At 46.7% G+C, this 18812-nt stretch overlaps 3 protein-coding genes across 6 annotated transcripts in view; 2 read left to right on the top strand and 1 right to left on the bottom strand.

Annotated features, from left to right (window-relative positions):
• Positions 1–166: 166 nt before the first annotated feature.
• C1QBP (complement C1q binding protein) lies at positions 167–5623 on the top strand. Its single transcript, XM_060081365.1, has 6 exons — positions 167–472; positions 1088–1238; positions 3362–3455; positions 4630–4725; positions 4982–5104; positions 5243–5623. The coding sequence occupies exons 1-6, from the start codon at positions 250–252 to the stop codon at positions 5390–5392; spliced, it is 837 nt and encodes a 278-aa protein (XP_059937348.1). The 5' UTR covers positions 167–249; the 3' UTR covers positions 5393–5623.
• Positions 5624–5703: 80 nt separating this feature from the next.
• RPAIN (RPA interacting protein) lies at positions 5704–12647 on the bottom strand. Of its 3 annotated transcripts, XM_060081367.1 has the most exons (7): positions 12518–12645; positions 10728–10898; positions 9658–9718; positions 7549–7660; positions 7336–7399; positions 6141–6281; positions 5704–5831 (listed from the first exon to the last, which is right to left on the bottom strand). In XM_060081367.1, the coding sequence occupies exons 1-7, from the start codon at positions 12596–12598 to the stop codon at positions 5802–5804; spliced, it is 660 nt and encodes a 219-aa protein (XP_059937350.1). In that variant the 5' UTR covers positions 12599–12645; the 3' UTR covers positions 5704–5801. The 3 variants fall into 3 exon arrangements, with proteins under 3 accessions (XP_059937350.1, XP_059937349.1, XP_059937351.1); XM_060081366.1 differs by having other exon boundaries at positions 5713–6281; positions 12518–12647; XM_060081368.1 differs by lacking the exons at positions 5704–5831; positions 7336–7399 and having other exon boundaries at positions 6171–6281; positions 12518–12646.
• A 63-nt stretch (positions 12648–12710) lies between these two features.
• NUP88 (nucleoporin 88) overlaps positions 12711–18812 on the top strand; it is a 38316-nt gene continuing 32214 nt past the window's right edge. The window contains exons 1-4 of one of the 2 annotated variants that reach the window (XM_060081363.1): positions 12711–12819; positions 13086–13510; positions 16384–16553; positions 17318–17443. In XM_060081363.1, coding sequence (XP_059937346.1) covers positions 13208–13510; positions 16384–16553; positions 17318–17443 — 599 coding nt within the window. In that variant the 5' untranslated portion in view covers positions 12711–12819; positions 13086–13207. Of the gene's footprint in view, positions 12820–13085; positions 13511–13782; positions 13896–16383; positions 16554–17317; positions 17444–18812 lie in introns of both variants that reach the window. The other variant, XM_060081364.1, reaches the window with a different exon arrangement.

Here is an 18812-nt window from a genome sequence, read left to right as displayed (position 1 = left end):
GCTAAAGAAGTTCCGGAATCGGATTCCAGGCCTCCCCGGGAGGCCACACCGGAGGCCACCAACAGAGGGCGCATTCCCACCCGCTGTGCCTTCGGTCTGCAAAGCGGCGGCGCGGAAGCACTTCCCGGGAGGGGGCGGGACTTCCGGCGGCGGCCCGAGATCTAGGGGGCGCAGTGGCCAAGAGTCGTCCTTCTTGCCGAGAGTTGTCTTTCGTATCCGCACGTGTCTGCCGCCGCCTCCGCTGCAGAAATGCTGCCGCTGCTGCGCTGCGTGCCCCGCGTCCTGGGCACCGCTGTCGCTGGCATCCGCGCCGCCGCGCCCTCCCTGCCGCTGCTGCAGCCCGCGTCCAGGCCGTGCGCCCGGCCCTTCGGGCTGCTGAGCGTGCGCGCGGGGTCGGTGCAGTTGCCCGGTCTTCTGCGGCCTTGGGGGCCCTGCGGCTGCGGCTGCGGCTGCGGCGGACTGCACACCGAAGGTAAGACTCGTGCACGTGGGCCGGGGGCGTGAGGGGCCAGGGCCTGGGTGGGGCGGGGAGTCCGGGCCGAGGAAGTGTAGACCACCCGTGGACAGCCCGGAAGCGCCCCCGAAGTCCAGAACATTCTCCCACTGATCGGCGACCAGCGGGTTAAACCCACGCGTGATCGCATTTCCCGTCTTCCCCCACCTCTGTTTCACTTTGCGGGGAGAGATGCTGTAAAGCCCTGGAGGCCGATTCTATTCTCAGTCTCTCGAAAATGGAACTTTGTGAAAGCCCAAGGTCGCGGTTGGGAGTAGCGTGGTGTTGTCTGCTGGCAAGTGAAAGAGGGTAATTGCGAATTTTTCTTGCTTTATTTTGAAACGTGGTAAGGAGTTCATTGTTGGGAATCACTTTTCCAGAATCCGAGCTCAGCTTCCCACTGATAGCTTACGGCTTTTTTTTACAGATGAGGAAACTGAGGCTTAATGGATATGAGCTGGGTTAAGTTCCCAGAGCCACCGTTAATAGCAGAAGTATTAGAAACAGCCCAAATACAGGTCTCTGGTTGTAGTAACCTGGGTCATTTTCCGTTTTAGACTGATTGGCTCTTTCTGTAACTTATTTCCATTGTAGGGGACAAAGCTTTTGTTGAATTCCTCAATGATGAGATTAAGGAGGAAAAGAAGATACAGAAGTATAAGTCTCTCCCCAAGATGTCTGGAGGTTGGGAGCTGGACGTGAATGGGACAGAAGCCAAATTAGTGCGGAAAGTTGCTGGAGAAAAGTAAGTACCAGGGGCCTATGGACTCCAGGGAACCAAATCCATGACCCTGCAGGACCTGCCCTGACTCATCCACAAAAGGCTTTGGTTAAGGCAGGTACTTAACAGACACGTGGTTTCCGAGAGATCGTAGGATTCATTTGGATAACTTCATAAGCTCCAGGTCGTTCATTCACTGCACACTTACGTGCTGTGGTAATTAATAAGGAGATGGTAAGCAAGTAGCACCGAAGCCAAGTCGCTGGGAGCCTACTGGACCAGTAGAGGTGTCAGTCACTAAACCCTTGCTGGTGAGGGAGGTTATGCCTTGCCTAAATCTAGGCCCGCAAATTCAGAAATTCTGACAGAATCTCAGATTTACAATGCTGACTTACTATACTACAGGCTCTGGATGAGGAAAACAAAGCTCCTACTCTGTTTACAGTTGAGAAAGCAAGATAAGGGTGGGGTTGCCGTATAGTAAGGGTCACCATGAGAAAGATGGGAAGGCTTTAACCTGCTTAAGCTGTTTGTGATCTACTTTGAGTGAATTTTTGTATATGCTGTGAAGTAGGGTTCTGGTTTTTTTGTTTTGTTTTGGTGGTGTAGTGTTTTTCCCCTCATAGGTCAATCATGTATTCTGTAACGTGACCTAAACCACTTTTCCTGGGGTAAGTCATAAGCAGTTTGGGGCCATTATAAGTAATGTTCTAATGAACATAACTGCATTTCTGTGCCCAGGCGTCAGCTTGGTCCGCACTGTTGCAGATTAGACAGGTTTTGTGGCTGAACCTCAAACCTCAAACTGGCAAGGCAGCCAGTTAGCACAGCTCCAGAGGGGAGTGTTTACAGTGCACTGTTGTCTGCAACCCAGCAGTGCTCGTTCCAGATCTCTCGATTTTATTTATTTTTTATTTTTTTATTTTTGCTGCACGCAGGCCTCTCACTGCTGTGGCCTCTCCCATTGCGGAGCACAGGCTCCGGACGCGCAGGCCCAGCGGCCACGGCTCACGGGCCCAGCCGCTCCGCGGCATGTGGGATCCTCCCGGACCGGGGCACGAACCCGTGTCCCCTGCATCGGCAGGCGGACTCTCAACCACTGCACCACCAGGGAAGCCCTCTCAATTTTAGATTCAAATTTTGGAACATGATATGTCAGGTGAAGGTTCTTGCAACTTAAAATTGTCATTAGTTGGTGTTTGTGGCCTGCTTTGTGATTATACAACTTCCCACAACTGCTCTGAGGAATGAGCCTGTCCTGCAGCATGTTCTTTTATTTTTTTGGCGGTGCCCTGTGTCTTGCAGGATCCTAGTTCCCCATCCAGGGATTGAACTCAGGCCACGGCAGTGAAAGCGCTGAGTCCTAACCACCGGACCACCAGGGAACTCCCCAGGAAGTGTTGCTCTTTGTGAGGCCTCCCCTTCATGGGGCCAGGGCTGCTCTCCATCCTCAGCTGATGCCACAGCCCTCCAGTGCTCCTTCTTCCCTTCTTCTCGGGCAGATTTTCTTCTAATGGAGAAAAGCTTTTAAAGGAAGCTTCTGCCCCCTGCCCCCAGCTTCTCAGCTGCTCACTACTGGAAGGTGCCCTGGAAAGACGAGGGTGGCAGTGTCAGTTGGCTGTGGCCAGGAGGTAGCCAGTGGACACAGGTTGGCAGTGAGCCCTGGATGCTGGCCTGGTGACAGGAGCCCACACATGACTGTATTTGGCTGAGGAACAAGTGCCTAATTGACTCAGCAGCCAACACGTAGTAGGCCCACTTCAGACCTGCTGAATCTATCTGTGGGTGGGATGCAGGCACCTGCCTTTTGGAAGTTCTGCAAATCAGAGGTGCATTGTTTCAGCAGCATTTTTTTTTTTTTCTTTTTGCGGTATGCGGGCCTCTCACTGTTGTGGCCTCTCCCGTTGCGGAGCACAGGCTCCGGACGCGCAGGCCCAGCGGCCATGGCTCACGGGCCCAGCCGCTCCGCGGCATATGGGATCCTCCCAGATCGGGGCACGAACCCGTGTCCCCTGCATCGGCAGGCGGACTCTCAACCACTGCGCCACCAGGGAGGCCCTCAGCAGCATTTTTAACTGTAGCAAGCCTCGGTATTTACTCCTCAGTTAAGAGGACATCCTCTGTTGTGTTTTCTCTTGCCTTTCTAGGGTCACTGTCACTTTCAACATTAACAACAGCATCCCACCCGCATATGATGGGGAGGAGGAACCCTCTGAAGGGCAGAAGGTTGAAGAACAGGAGGTGAGTTTGTAACACTGTAACCAGCCTGTACCTCCTGCTTCTCACAGGCTACTCTGGAGGCTTGGAGAAGGAGCATTGGTTTTTGTTCTGTTTCAATTCTCTTAACACTAGGAGAGAAGGCAAAGGACCACCATCCTGGGGCCTTTTCTTGTAGAGCACCAGAGCTGTGTGGCCCCTTTTCTTTCCCAGGGGCCAAGTAAATTGTTACCTTTAGGCTTAGGCTTTATAATTTGCCCTGTGTTCACTTAATAGAAAGGAACTGAAACTGTCTTAACCCTTCCCGTGGTCAGGAGGTAAGTTATCACTTGGAGTGTTTCCGAGTGAGGCGTCCTCTCACACGTCCCAGGCTGGTGATAGGCACCAGGCAGGGGCATCAGAGACTTGGGCAGCGTCTCTCCTTAAGGTGTGCCGCCCTTCTTGCTTGGACCTGGATGTTGCTCAGTCTCCAAACATTTTAGGAAGCAGTGTGCCCAGCCTAGAAACCAGCCAGTGTGAGGGCCACAGGGTCCCCAGGCTTTCTGGCTGGGTTGGCATGGTATTGTCTCACGACCCAGCTCAGCTCCCTGGAGCGCTGGCCCAGCACTAGGACCGCCCCGCCCCTAACACACACACTGGCTGGCTCACCCTCAAAGAGGGGGTTGCTGTGCTTTAGCCAGAGGCACCAGCCTCTGGTCCTGGCCTGTAATAAAGGAAGATCCCGAAACAGCTGGGAAGGGATTTTGGCGCTTTAGGCCAGCTTTGTAGCGTATGGATGTAGAAAAAGGCCCGGGAAGATTAAGTTAATTGGCACTCTCGCTGGGGCTGGAGTTCAGATTTCCCGATTCTAACCTTGTAGAATTAGGTTAGAACCTAGTATGTATTAGGTTCTAATATGTAACCTTGTATGTTCTTTAAACAAGTAGCGTGGCTAATGGAAGTAAAATGCTGTCTAAATATATGATACTTTGCCATCCAAAACATAGTCTACAACTCTAGAAAGGATCCACAGGATGGGTTTGGCCCAGTCTGTCTGAACAAGCTGGTACGTGGCTTTAATACTCTGTGTTAAAAGATCCTAGGCTCCTTATTTGGGAACACCATAGTGTAGCAGTGGCCATCAGACCCCCTGAACTGAGACCTTCGGTCCAGACCCCTGCCAACAGAGACATGTACTGACTCGTTCTTGTTCCCCCAGCCTGAATTGACGTCCACTCCCAATTTTGTGGTTGAAGTTGTAAAGGATGGTAGCAACAAGGCCCTTGTGCTGGACTGTCACTATCCAGAAGATGAGGTATGTAGAATGGAGTGCTGGCAGCCCTGGGGACAAGGAGGGCCTCCGGGGACCTTCCTGGTCCCATTTAGCTGATACTAACATTTTCTAGCTTAGACCAGCAAAACTGGGAAGACTGGGTGGGGGGCGGTGAGGGGGCAGTGAGGGAGCAAGGTTAAAATCCGAGTTTCAAGCTATAAATAGTCCCTTTTCTTTGCATGAGTCTGGCTTGTCCTGGGAAACCTTTCAGTTTTCCCCAAATATTGTCTCTTGTCAGATTGGACAAGAAGAGGAGGACCAGAGTGACATTTTCTCCATCAAGGAAGTGAGCTTTCAGTCCACTGGCGATTCTGACTGGAAGGACACGAATTACACACTCAGCACAGATTCCCTGGACTGGGTGAGTGCTCGATAAGGTGATGGTGCTCTTGGGCCTTGCAGGGGTGGGTCTAGTCCAAGGCCACACAAAGAAGCATCTTAATAAGTGTCTCAGGTGCCTTTTTCTTTTTTTTTTTTAAACTAATGTTTCTCCTTTTAGGGCTTATACGACCACCTCATGGATTTCCTTGCGGACCGAGGAGTGGACAACACTTTCGCTGATGAGTTGGTAGAGCTCAGCACAGCCTTGGAGCACCAGGAGTACATTACTTTTCTCGAAGACCTCAAAGGTTTTGTCAAAAGCCAATAGAGAAGACAAGGTGCCAAACACCTTAATTTTACGGCAGGCTTTGGCCAGTGAACAACACCTACTCTGAAGCCAGACCCACATACTTTGAAATGGTTTTCATCCCAATATCATGGAAAATAATTCAATATTAACTTATTTCTGTTGCCTCTTATTTACCATTTATTCTCTACAAACCTGTTATTTCTAGATTTTTGTATAACATAATGATGGACAATAAAATCTCCAAGGTGATTTGTCTTTTCTATTTCTACTTCCCTTTCAATCTGCATTATGGAAGACAAAGAGCAGAGAAAACTTTGAAACGTTTTAATACAAAATAAGTTATAAATGAAAGATCTGTATTTACAAGGCCCCTTCCCAAGACAGAACTTGTTTCCAACCCAGTAGATCGTGTGCATCAGGGTTGGCTCTAGAGGATCACAGCCCAAGTATCACAAGCCTGAATTTAAATAGAAAAAAAGTTAGCTTAAATTATATTCCAGTCCCAAAAGTGATCTCAATATATGGTTACAAGTTGTAACCAGTAATGACACTTATGCTGCTCCTTCCACGACCTGGGCTGCCTCTGTCCCTCCCCCTTTCAGGGGATGATTGGCCTTTTTAACTGAAGTGACTTCACTTTTCTATGCAAGTAAAGTTCCTCAGAGAGTAAACTGCATTTTTATAAACATTTGCCTCTTTCCTACCAGGGTGGGAGTAAAAGCAACCACTGACCCGCTTTTACCACTGGGTCCTGGGGGAGGCTTACCAGACAGCTCATGAGAAGACTGGACTTTTCCTCTGTTCCTTCAGTGACCGAAAATGCCGGCGTGTGGGGACAATATGCACTGTGCTCGTTCACGCTGTCTTCCAAACAGGCGCGAAACTTTTGTTCTGTCACCTCCGGAGACTGAAAAATCAAGTTAAACTACAAGCTAACCTTGTCGTCTCATAGTCAACAGGTTGAAAACCCCGATTCCTCACCATCCTGTAACTATGGCTCGCTGTGATGGCTTGACTCCTCGGACCTTTAGAAATGCTCATGATCGTGCTGAGAGGATCTCTTAAGTAATGTCCATCTGACCGCCTCTCCAGATGGACCAGGGCTCTCCACTCCCGCCCTGAACACGGACGCTCACCGCACCAGGAACGTCCAGAGCTGGGAGGCTTCTTGGCCTCCCCGCGTTTCTGCCTCTACCAGCCAAGCGTATCCTTACCAAGAGCCAGTGCTGCTTGGTCCTACGTCTGTGCTAACTGAACTTGCTATTGTAACTGACTGATTTAATTATCTACTATATAAACCAATGAAATAAGAGAATGAAACAAAGTTGTGTTTTTGTGATAAGTGGAATATTCAATATTCCAACAGTCAAACAGAAACAGTCAAAAAGATGAGTCCCTAAAAAAAAAAGGTGTTGAATTAGGTAAAAGATGGGGAGGAAAACTCCTGAAGGGCACTCAGCTTCCTGATGCACTTTACAGAAACAAAACAGGAAATGTGAGCCTATGCGCTTTAAGAGCAGTTTATAAAAAACAAAAACAAAAAAAGCCTCAGCTCTCCAATCAGCAGAGCCTCGCCCAAGGACTGTCAAGTAAGTGTATATGTTTAAAACTTCCTATAAAATGTTTCATTTGTATAACTTACCACCTCAACGAACTGGCAGGCTTTTAGCCACATCATGTCAGATAAGAGGGCTCCTGTATTTTAAGACCACTGACACTTAAAATTCTGAATACAGCTGTCTTCATATATGGAACATTTTAATGTAAATCAGATACAAGTGTTTCCAGTTCTAAACTGGGCTTTCTAGAAAGCTCCTAAGCAGTGGTACATTAATAAGTACCTCACAAATAGGCAGTCTCTATTCTCACCATGGATGATTGCAAGCTAGCAGTGTGAACTGAACCTGAAGTTGGGAAGAGATGTGTGCAGAGGCGACACGATCTGTGTGAGGAACACTCACATGAGATGGGATGTACAGGCCACACTGACACATGAGCACACCGCCTGCTATTCTCAGATTGTACCTGGAAGCAGAATTGGGAGCCCAGAGTGTTACGGCCAGCAGACCTGGATCCCCCAACCTTCCCAGGTAACAGATTTGGGGGGAAATTCCACTCACCTTGGAGTGTGGGGTGGGAACAAATAATGCTGAAAAGGTTGTGAAAACTCTTACTTTGTACACACAGGGCAGATGAGGGAGTTTGCTTCCCACTCAGCCAGCATGACGCTGAGACACTTTTCATCAAACTGCAAGCTCTTCTCGTACTCACTGATGATGGACTGTTCTGCAAGGCAAAGGACAGCTGGCGTGTTTCACTGCACGTCACCTGGGTCGCCCTATCCTGAGTGCTACGCTTCACGTTCAAAGGCGTCATCCACACGAGAAAAATGCGGGCAAAATCACACTACCAATCACTAGATATTTACTGCTCAGGCTTCATCTTGTTGGATCTTTCCCCTCCTGTCTGTCCTCTCCTTGTGAAGTGATGAGGCTAAGAGACAAAGAGACAACTTTCACACCCATCTCCAGAGGCCACAGGGGCAGAGATGAAGAGTGGCAGGGTCCCAGGGGCAGCTGGAGAACGCGGACACTGACGGCTTCAGATGCCAGGCCCACCTGGCTGAGTCTAAGGTGAGCTGTTCACCAGTGTCCACAGACTCAGGTTCTGTGTTGTTCATAACGTGTGTAGCAAATGTGCAACAAGCCCTAGTACTTAGTAGGCCTGGGGTACAAAGATGAAGAAGGCTGGTTCCTGCTCTTGATGAGCTCACCATCTTGACTTCAGAGCAGGGGTCAGCAAACCACAGCCCACAGGCCATTCCAGCCCACCTAACATTTTTAATTTTTAAAAAAATTTTGGCCATGTCACAGGGCATGCAGGATCTTAGTTTCCCGACCAGGGATCAAATCCGTGCCCCTGCAGTGGAAGCATGACGTCTTAACCACTGGACCTCCAGGGAAGTCCCCCCCCTTCCATTTTTTAAGTAAAGTTGTAATGGAACAGCCACGCTCATTTGGTTTATGTATGGGCTATAGCTGTTTTCACACTACAACAGCAGAACTAAGGAGCTGCAATAGCCTAAATATTTACTATCTGGCCCCTCACAGAAAGTTTGCCAACCTCTATTCTAGAAGGTTCCCTATGACCGAGTATGGCAGAACACAGCAAATTCTTATCACGACAGATTTTTAAATTAAATATACCCCGAGAGAAATATTTGGTGAGTCCTGTGTTTCACCACTAAGATAGGTTTTGCAGGTGAGGGTAAAGAGAAAATCAATTAAGAAGAAAAAAGAATTAAAATCAAGGAATATACAGTCTAACTGGAGTCAACACACCAATCATAATAACTAACGTTTGCACAGCACTATGTGTCAAATGCTGTTTTAAGTTCTTTATATAAACTTCTTCACTACTACTTCCTTATTTTAAAGATGAGGAGACAGGCACAGGGAGATTAAGTGCTTTGCCCAGCGCCACACAAGTTAAAGTGGTAAAGCTGAGAAGGGAATCTTAGCAGTCTAGGCCAAGAGTTCATACTTTTGCATCCTCAAGATAATAGCTATTGTGTATTGAAAACTTCTATATGCCAGGCACTGCTCTAAGTCTACACATATTATTTAAGCCTACAAATAGTTTTGTAGTTTTACAGAGTCAGTCTGTTATCTCTATTTAACAGATGACAAAAACTAAGCCTAATCAAGATAGGGCTATGTGAGATAAATGACTTAATTATATAAGGTGCTAAATTATGCACTCTGTGGTGCTATGATTCCGCAGGAAGGGGACGCTCACAAGACCCTGGGGAGTCAGTAAAGAACAGATACAAGAGAAGGTACTTAAATTAGGTAGCGCAAGAGATCTGATCATGCACCATCCTGTAAGGTGACAGGATTACTACTGATCTATTAACAGAGAGGTACTGTCGGATAGAATAGACACGGGAACTGGATTCACAGCACTGATTTTACTTCCCAACTCCACCACCAGCTGTGCAACCTGTGTAAGACACCACTCTCTTCTGTCTCACGCTACCTGGTAGGGGCATGATAAGGAGAGAACCATAGCATGGAAGGAGAGGTCTGAGCACAGGGCCTGGAAACAATGAAGACTATTATTATTGGCAAAACAGACAGCCATAGACCTTAGAGTAAAAACAGAGACTTCTGGACACTCGACTGAAGATGGAAATAATGAGTTAAAAACATTCTGTTCAGAAAAAAGCATCAGCATTAGAGCAGCTAGAGATACAGGCAGGAAGAACTATTCTTAGACTTCACCTTGATCAATCAGGTCCTGTTGGATTTCCTCCAGCACGGCCAGGTCCAGCGGCTCCTCCAACTGCAAGAGAAAGTAGGGTCAGCAGAGGTTTGAAGTTATGATCAGCTGACAAGACCCACAATGATTCACACTTGGAGGCTGGCTTGAAGAACACAGATTTAACTGAGGAAATCAACCCAGCCCTTCTGTAGAATGTGCCGACAATGCGGTAATGTGGCCGTGCTGAGAAAGGCATCAACAGATGATTAAACCAGCCAGTGACAAAATAATGGTACCACATTTGGGGGAGACAGTATAGGGGAGCAGCTAAGTATATGGCTCTGCTAAAACTCTGGGACCATTAGAAAGTTCCTAACCTCTGTCAGCCTCATTTCAGGCCTCTGTAAAGTGGGAATAAAATCCACCTGAGAGGGTTATTGTGCACACTAATTGTGATTATGTAACACAATGTAGGACACATAGAAGGCACCAATAATGCCTCTTTATCACAGAGAGCCTTGCTGTTTTCAAAGCAGTTTCCCACATGTTTCTTATACTGTCCTCACAATACCGACAACATGATCTTCTGCATCTTACAAATGGGAAAACTAAAGCTCAAAGAGGCAGAGTTAAGAGTCAATAGCAAAACCAGGATCAGAATTCCAGAACTACTCACTTCCAATCCAGTGCTCTTCCTGATACATGGTAAATGGTCTCCTATCCACACCCAGTTCCTAACCCTGGCTGAGATTAGAACCAGAAAGTTCCTGGAGACCTTTTTAAAAAGAGAGATTCCTAGCTCAGGCCTACTGAATCAAAAGCTCCAGGGGTGGAGCCAGTGAGTGAAATTTCTTTCTTTTCAGCTTTCAGAAGTGATGAAGATGCAATGATGCAGCAGGTCGACAGCCTGGTATTTATGAACCATTAATTAATCTAGAAGAGTCTAACGTTAAAGGTAGAAGAAGCTGGGTGAGAGGCCGTTAGGATCCTGTTTGGGGCTGGAGGGTGGATGGGTTTAGAGGACTTGGGGAAATAGGCAGAGAGAGGACCCTGGCATCCTTGGTGCTAAGAACACATGTCCCAGCCTGACCTGAGCCAAGGCCTCTGGCCGGCTCTCCACCGACTGCAAAGCATTCCACTCTTCTTCCATCACCTCCTGCACTAGAAAGGTGTTCTGAGCTCCTCCTGACATACTGCCTCCAGCCTGGCGATATTTGTTCAGGAGCCTGTCCCGGCTGTTTCTCATTCTCTGCAGGCATCCCTTGGAAGAAGGAGAAAGAGGCAAGGGGGGAGAAAAGGCAATTCCGTCAAAAACAAACAAAAAACACCTCTTAGATTAGTTGTTAAAACATTAAAGGAATTTCATAGACACAAAATTTCAACTCTAATCCCAACTATTGTTATTTTGGCACCTTCCTCTCCAGCCCTTATCCACGTGTAGATGGATGAAATTACAATGCTTGGGTCACGTATTTCCAGACTGACATATTTCATAGTCTGTCTTTAATGCCAGCTTGCTTAATGGTTGGGTGATAATAGCACAGCATCCACTGTGCTAACAGGACACTTAGGTTGCTTCCTAATTCTTTTTTTTGTGTTTGGTTTTGGTTTTATATAAATTTATTTAATTTATTTATTTTGGGCTGCATTGGGTCTTCATTGCTGCACACTGGCTTTCTCTAGTTGCGGTGAGGGGGGGCTACTTTCTTTGCGGTGCATGGGCTTCTCATTTTGGTGGCTTCTCGTTGCAGAGCATGGGCTCTAGGTACATGGGCTTCAGTAGTTGTGGCACGTGGGCTCAGTAGTTGTGGCTCACGGGCTGTAGTGCGTAGGCTCAGTAGTTGTTGTGCACGGGCTTAGCTGCTCCGTGGCATATGGGATCTTCCAGGACCGGGGCTTGAACCCATGTCCCCTGCACTGGCAGGCGGATTCTTAACCACTGCGCCACCAGGAAGTCCCGCTTCCTAATTCTTGCTACTCTTGATATGATTCTAGTAGCCCCCATCCTGTACGATGTTTCTCAACTTCAGGCAATCTTGTCCCCTAGGGGACATGTGGCAATGACTGGAGACATTATTGGTTGTCACAGCTCTAGCTGTAGGATTATTGACATCTAGTAAGTAGAGGCCAGCGAGGCTGCTAAACATTCTACAATCCCAGAACAGTACCCCCACAACAAAGAACTATCGTCTTCAAAATGTCAAGAACCAGGATTGAGAAATCCTGCTGTCGACAGTCATTTCTAGCATCAGATTATTTTCCTGGGATATATCCACTACTTCAGAGATTCCTGAAAAGACAGGCCATAGTACTTACAGGAACCAGACTGAGCTGAGGATAGGTCAGAACTGACCGTAGGCTACAACTCTGCTAAGACAGCGACGGAGGCTCAGAAGAAATAGTTTGGAATAGGAAGAGAAATAATTTCCGGGATTAGAAATAATGTCTAATTATTCTATTCCTCTGTGGAATAGACATAACGTCTCTCTCGCTTGCGGTGAGTGTACAAGGTGCTTCTCTAGTGTCCACCGACCCGACATCAGCGGGTGATGGTGGTGTCGCCGTAGAGATGTAGAGGTGCAGAGGTGCGGTCGCGATCACACTTCACACTGAAAGCAAACCCGAGTCCAAAAGGAAGGCTTCCTGGCACCGGGCCGGCCCGGGCTAATGCCACACCCAGAGGGACAGAAACTCCAGGAAGTGGCCGGGCGGTGGCCGAGGCCCGGACCTACAGGCGAGAGGCCCGGGTTCCAGGTCCACCTCCACGGACACCTGCTTCACCCGGCTGGGCTGAGAGCAAAGCAAGGAGGAGAGCGGTTGCCAGGACGGACTAGGGGAGTGACGACAGCCCGGCCAAGGCTCTCCAAACCCCACACTCACCTGCCTGAAAGCCTCTTTCCAAGGCGGCGAGCCCACCAGTTTATACAGCGAGCGACGCCGAGACCCTGATCCCTCGGCCATCTCCTTTTCGCGGGAGTCGCCGCCAGAAGGCCCCGCCCCCGGGGGGCGCGTGCAGAATCCTGGGAGTTGTAGTTCCTGGGTGCTGGTCGCACCAGATCGTAGGGAATTCTGGGAAGCGTTGTCCTTCCGGCCGGCCCCACTCGGAGACGGGCTTGGGCAACCCCAGAATGGGAGACTAAAGAAGTGACATTTGTGAGGTCTGCCCAACTGGATTGAGGGAGGTAAGTCTTGAGGGAAGGTTTTAGATGTTTAGGTTTATCCAGGTGGAGGTGTCCAATAAGCAATTAGATACACAGGTCTCACGCGCTTTACCCCCAGCTACTAGACTTCCCACAACCCCAAAGCTTTCTCTAAGCAGGCCCTGGCATGTTGACCTTCTCACCCCGCCCCCTTTGGCTTCAGAATAGGCTTGACTGGTGATTGGCTTTGCTTTGGTGATGACGCTACCTGATGGGCTGGCCTCACCTTCGCCCCGCCCCTCCCCTAGTCCTGCTCGGGCTTCCGGGCTCCCTGCTCGATGACTGGCCGAAGCGGTGGACGGCTGGAAGCGAATTGGCTGCCCTCAGCGGCGGGCTGAGCAACTGGGCAGACGAGAGCTGTTGGGCTAAGATGGCGGCCGCCGAAGGAGCCGCGGGAGACGGTGAGCCGTGGCAGACCTGGCTCCCTGACCATGCCGTGTTCTTGCGGCTCCGGGAAGGACGGAAAAACCAGAGCCCAGCCGCAGCCGAGAAGCCGGCTTCTTCATCATTGCCTTCGCCGCCGCCCCTGCCGCCGCACTTGCTGACGAGAAACCTGGTCTTGGGCCTCGGCGGAGAGCTCTTCTTATGGGACGGAGAAGGCAGCTCCTTTTTAGTCGTGCGCCTTCGGGACCCCAGCGGTGCCGGTGAGGAGTCCTCCCTCTCCCAATACCAGGTACGACCAGGCTGATCTGGAAAATGACCCTCAGCTGGGATCTGAAGTAGCGTTTACGTCCCTTTCCTATCCTGGCTGGTTTTCGTCTGCTGGGAGGGGTGCTATGCGAGGGTGAGCAGACGTCCTTTTGCGGGGCGTCCAGCTGCGAGTGGAAAAGTCTTATTTTCATTCGCTGTAGCGTGGCCGCAGAACCTTTTGAACCCTCTGGACGCATATTTCACTCCTTCCATATATGTTCGTTGACTCTGACGCTGCGCCGGATACTGTTATAGGAACGCCTGCGCTCCAGATGCTTAAATTCGCGGGGTCTGGGAGGAAGGGAGAGACCATGGAGTGACAGTAAAACATCAGTGGTGCAGGTGCTCTGAAGAAAAGCAAAGCAGGGGTAAGAGGCTGAAGAGTGTGGGTGCACTCGCTCTTTTTAGGAGGTTGGTCCCGAGAATCCGATGTCATGACGTCACACTCATAAAATAATAGGGACAGTCCTAACTTTCTCTTGGGGTTGTTGAGAGCATTACGTCGGGTCGTTGATTTGAAAGCAACAAGCTTCGTGCCTGACATGGAGGAGGAATCCCCTGTTAGCTCTTTCAAAAAATTAGGCCATCTCCAGGGTTGAAAGGGATTTTTGCTGGCGTCTGAGAAGCCAACAGCATGTGAAAGTAGGTGTGATCAGAAAGTACTACAGACTTCTTGTGATTAAACATTGCTTTATGGAAGCGTTTATTTGTAATAAGCCGATTCGCGCCTTTTAAAGATTACAAAATAAGAAAACTTGGCCCCCGTTCTGACATATGGCATACATATATCGTGTGCCGTTGATTCTTGCTCATGAGAAATGATTTGAATCAGGTGCTGTCATTGTTTTTGCAGTTTTGAAAACAGGTCACAAGCCCACAAACTACTGACTGTAAAATTTCAGTTTATAAGAGTAAGTGTTAGATGGTCAGCACACAGTATTAACAATAGCACCCTATATTGCTATGCAGAACTTAGCACAGTCATGATTAAATTATTTATACTTGTTAATTTATTGTCTGACTTCTTTTCTGGCGTGCAAGCACCAAGGCAGGGGCCGTGTCCGCCTTACTTAGTTTTGAATCCCCAGTACTTCAGTGTGCTTGGAAAATATAAACCTTCAGTACGTATTGATAACTGTCTGAATGACCTTCAATCCTCCAAATGTCAAAAACTCAGAGATAGACAAGGTAGCAGTTTAGCATGAGTTGCAACTTTCAGTGAAATGAAAACATGAATAGTAACCTTAAAAACCAAACCAAATCAAACAAAAAAACAACCCTCCCCCAAAAAGGCAAATCGAAAGCATGAGTAGTGACTTTAAAAACCAAATCAAGGGCTTCCCTGGTGGCGCAGTGGTTGAGAGTCCGCCTGCTGATGCAGGGGACATGGGTTCGTGCCCCGGTCTGGGAAGATCCCACATGCCACGGAGCGGCTGGGCCCGTGAGCCATGGCCGCTGAGCCTGCGCGTCCGGAGCCTGTGCTCTGCGATGGGAGAGGCCACAACAGTGAGAGGCCCGCGTACCGCAAAAAAAAAAAAAAAAAAACCAAATCAAACCAAAAACCAAACCAAAAAAGCCGACATCAATTATGTGATTATCACAGGTGACCTAGGTAATTAGATTAGATTGTAAGCATAACAGGAGAAAGGTGGTCTTTGATTTGAGGTAGATCATTAGAATCAAGTAGGAAGAAGGTTGAGAAGATGGGAAAAGAAGGAAAGAACCACTGACAGGAGAAAAAACAGTTTGATTAGAATCAGCAAAGGGCAGCTAAAAACAAAAACAAAGAAACTTCAGGCTTACAGACATCAGGAACAATTGAAATCACATTATCTTCAACAGTCTTGTCTAAAAAGGTTTTGATTTAGGGTGATTCTCTATACATAAGGATAAGCAATACATTGGTAATCTCATGGTTTATTACTGAAAATAGAAAGAAAAGAAAATGGGAATTTGAGATGCTCACGAGAGAAGAAATAGAAGTACTTTTTTTTTTTTTTTTTTTGAGGGCATATGAGACAAACAGCCTAACAGAATCCCCTGAAAATATCACTGTTCAATGTCAAATATGCTTCGGTAAAGCAGCATTTTAGTTGCAGAAGCTCCTGAAACCATTCTCTATCTTATTGTACTATTTATAACAGTAATTATCATTTACTAGTACTTATGAGTTCTTCATTTGTCTGGTCACTAAAACATATATTGAGAGTTAGTTAGCAACATGCCATATACTATGCCAAAGATACAGAGAGGAAAGACACAGAGCTCAAGTAATTCATAGTTGTGTGGGATGAGCAGGTAAAAGGATAAGTACTAATAATAGAATTATCTAGGGTGTGCTATAGGAGTACAGAAAAGATGCATTAGTTCCTGGCCAGAAGGTCAGGGATATTTCCTTGGGAGGAAAGTGCATAGGAACTGAGTCTCCAAGAATGTTTTAGCCAGCTAAAAAAGAAAAATGAGGGCATTGCAGGAAAAATAGTTGTACAGAGACACAGAGACATAACAAAGTATGATGATTTCCCAGAAATACAAGTTAATCTGATTGGAGTATAAAGTACAAGTGGGGAATGGTGGATAATTGACGCTGAAGTGGTAGTCTGGAGTTTGATCATAAAAAGGGAATTATATGTAGTATTTATCGAAGTAGGGAAACCTGGTGCCTTTTACATAATATTCCAATCTAAATAGTTAAAAAATATCTCATCAGGTAATGGCTGAGGTGTTAGTACTTTACCCAGAATGTTTCATTAAACTACAGTTATAGAAAACTAAAGTGGTACTGTGCTTTCAAGTAACTGCCATATATATTTGCATTAAGATTAACCATTTTGACTAGTTTGCTTTAATTTTCAGAGATTGCTTTGCATAAATCCACCCCTGTTTGAAATCTATCAAGTCTTGTTAAGTCCAGCACAACATCATGTAGCACTTATAGGAATGAAAGGACTTATGATATTAGAATTACCTAAAAGGTGGGGGAAGAATTCTGAATTTGAAGGTGGAAAATCAACAGTGAATTGTAGGTAAGTTGTATTTCCATTTAGTGTTTATCTGTATAATTTGTAATACATGCAAAAAATTGCTTAAGACCAGTGGTTCTTAAGGTATGTTTACTCTGCTACTATTGAAACATCAGTGTACTCCAGATGGTCTGCACACTGGCTGCTTGTGATAATAGTGTTTACGGTATACGTGGGGTTAAATAAATAAAAATTCTGCCTAAATTATCACATTGCTGTCTCATTGGAAGTCAGGCTGTTTTTCCAAGTAGGTTGAAATACGACATTTTAAAAGCAGTTATTACCTGTGAGCCAGTTTTCTCATCAGTATAACTAAGTTTTATTTTTGTATTTTTTTTCTTTTCCAATTAATCCTGAAAAATGAGAGTCTGAAAGATCTGAAAAGAATATAAGGTAGAAACCCATCTTCAGCTCCACAACTCATAGGTTGGGCCTCCTTAAAAATGTTTCCTTTCTGAATCTGTTTCCTCATTTCCACAATAGGAGTGATAATAGCTGCCCTTGTAGTTTCCTTACAAAGTTACTAAAAGGATCAAGTAAGATACTGTATCTAAAATCACTTGTAAAGTACAGTATCATATACTCTGCAATTTAGAAAATATTTTACTTTTGATTCTTTGATGTTGGTTGGTAGATGCTTCAAATGCTGTCTCAGCAAGATTTATAGGAAAGGAATTTGAAGGAAAGAAGAGCAAAGAGTGTTAAGATAGGTTTTCCTTTAGAAGCTTTTTCATCCAGGTTTTGGGAAACTGCTGTCTTTCTTTTAGCACCACTCCCGTTGCTGAGAGATTTTTCACCAGTTCTACGTCTCTGACTCTGAAGCACGCTGCCTGGTATCCGAGCGAGATGCTGGACCCCTACATAGTGCTGTTAACATCAGACAATGTAATAAGGTACTTTTTTTTCTTACAGCTTTGTGAGTGGGAAGATTCTCTTTCTGGTTGCCAGTTAATAGCTCAAAGTACCACTAAATGGGTCAGTAGATGTTGGAAAGCTTTATCTGATGGCTGTTGTTACCCATTCTCAATCGTGTAAGAATCGTCCAGCTGCCCTAACTTACTTAATTACTTGCCTTAATTAGTGCTATTCCCTCTCAGCTGGTCCTACCTCCAGTCTCTCCTTTCCCAATCTGACCTATTAAGATAATCTCCCTAAAACTGTTTTCACTGTGTCACTCTTTTGGAGGTAATGTAGCATAGGGGAAAGATAATTTAATTGGGAATTGAGAGATTTGAGTTCTTGTCCCAGTGTCACTTCTGTCTTTGGGATGTTAAAAACTTGGGCACCTCAGTTTCCAGTTTGTCAAATGAGCAGGTTTCATTTGATCATTTACTAAAGCCCCTTCCAGGTTTTGCATTGTATGATTAAATGCCCTAATCCTACAGAGGGTCTCTATTATATTATCAGTTAACTTTCTGGATCTGCCTTATGTAAAAAGTTTGTTGGGGAGACTGACTGATGTACAGATACCTGCAGTTTTATTTTTTCTAATCACTGCTTTGACTGTGCTCTACCAAATCTTCTTTTACTGCTGAATGGTTGATCCTTTAATGGCTTCTTACACAGATCTCATAGATTTCTGGTTACTTTTAGTTATTAAAACTTAGTCTGTTCAGTTTAAAACTCTGATCTCAAATCCATTTCAAAGCTATATCCTGGTCCTATCAAAGGTCAGACCTTGAGGGATCTGAAATGAGTGGAGAGGGCATGATCTGCTCTTTGACTCTCTTTCTACCCAAGCACCTTGAGGTAGGGGGTGAAGTGCAAGGAGGAGAGCTGTTCCTCCTTCCTCTGGGTCTGACTCCTCAATGGTGGGGTAAAGAGCTGAGGCATACATCTTACCTAACTGGTGGTCCATCAGTGAAGAGCAGGGGGCATATCCCTCCTCCTGGTTTAATCTAGTTCCCTCAGCTGCTAGTGGCCTCTGTTGATGTGATAGTCTCTGCACAGATTGGTGTGTGGTTTTTTCAGGGCCAGTGTTTGGCCTTCAGCTCCCTCCATCACTCAGGAGCCCTGTGTCCCATTGGCTCTACCAACTGTCCATGCCCTGAACCCTCTGTCAAGATGGAATATCCCTAAACTTGGTATCTCCTGCCTTCTCGACCTAACCGTTGTGGTTTTTCATATGGAGTCATGGTAACTGCCAAGGTCCTTTTCCCTGCCCTCCAAGGGCTACAGAACTGGGCATACTACACTATAGTCCTTTCTTATGCTGTCCCAGCCTACCTCCTTCAGAAATTTCCATATTTGGAGTAGATACCA

The sequence above is a fragment of the Mesoplodon densirostris genome, chromosome 18, assembly GCF_025265405.1.
Source record: "Mesoplodon densirostris isolate mMesDen1 chromosome 18, mMesDen1 primary haplotype, whole genome shotgun sequence".
In the NCBI taxonomy this organism is placed as follows: domain Eukaryota; kingdom Metazoa; phylum Chordata; class Mammalia; order Artiodactyla; family Ziphiidae; genus Mesoplodon; species Mesoplodon densirostris.
Note: the sequence above shows the minus strand (reverse complement) of the source record. Positions and strands in the feature narration are given on the sequence as shown.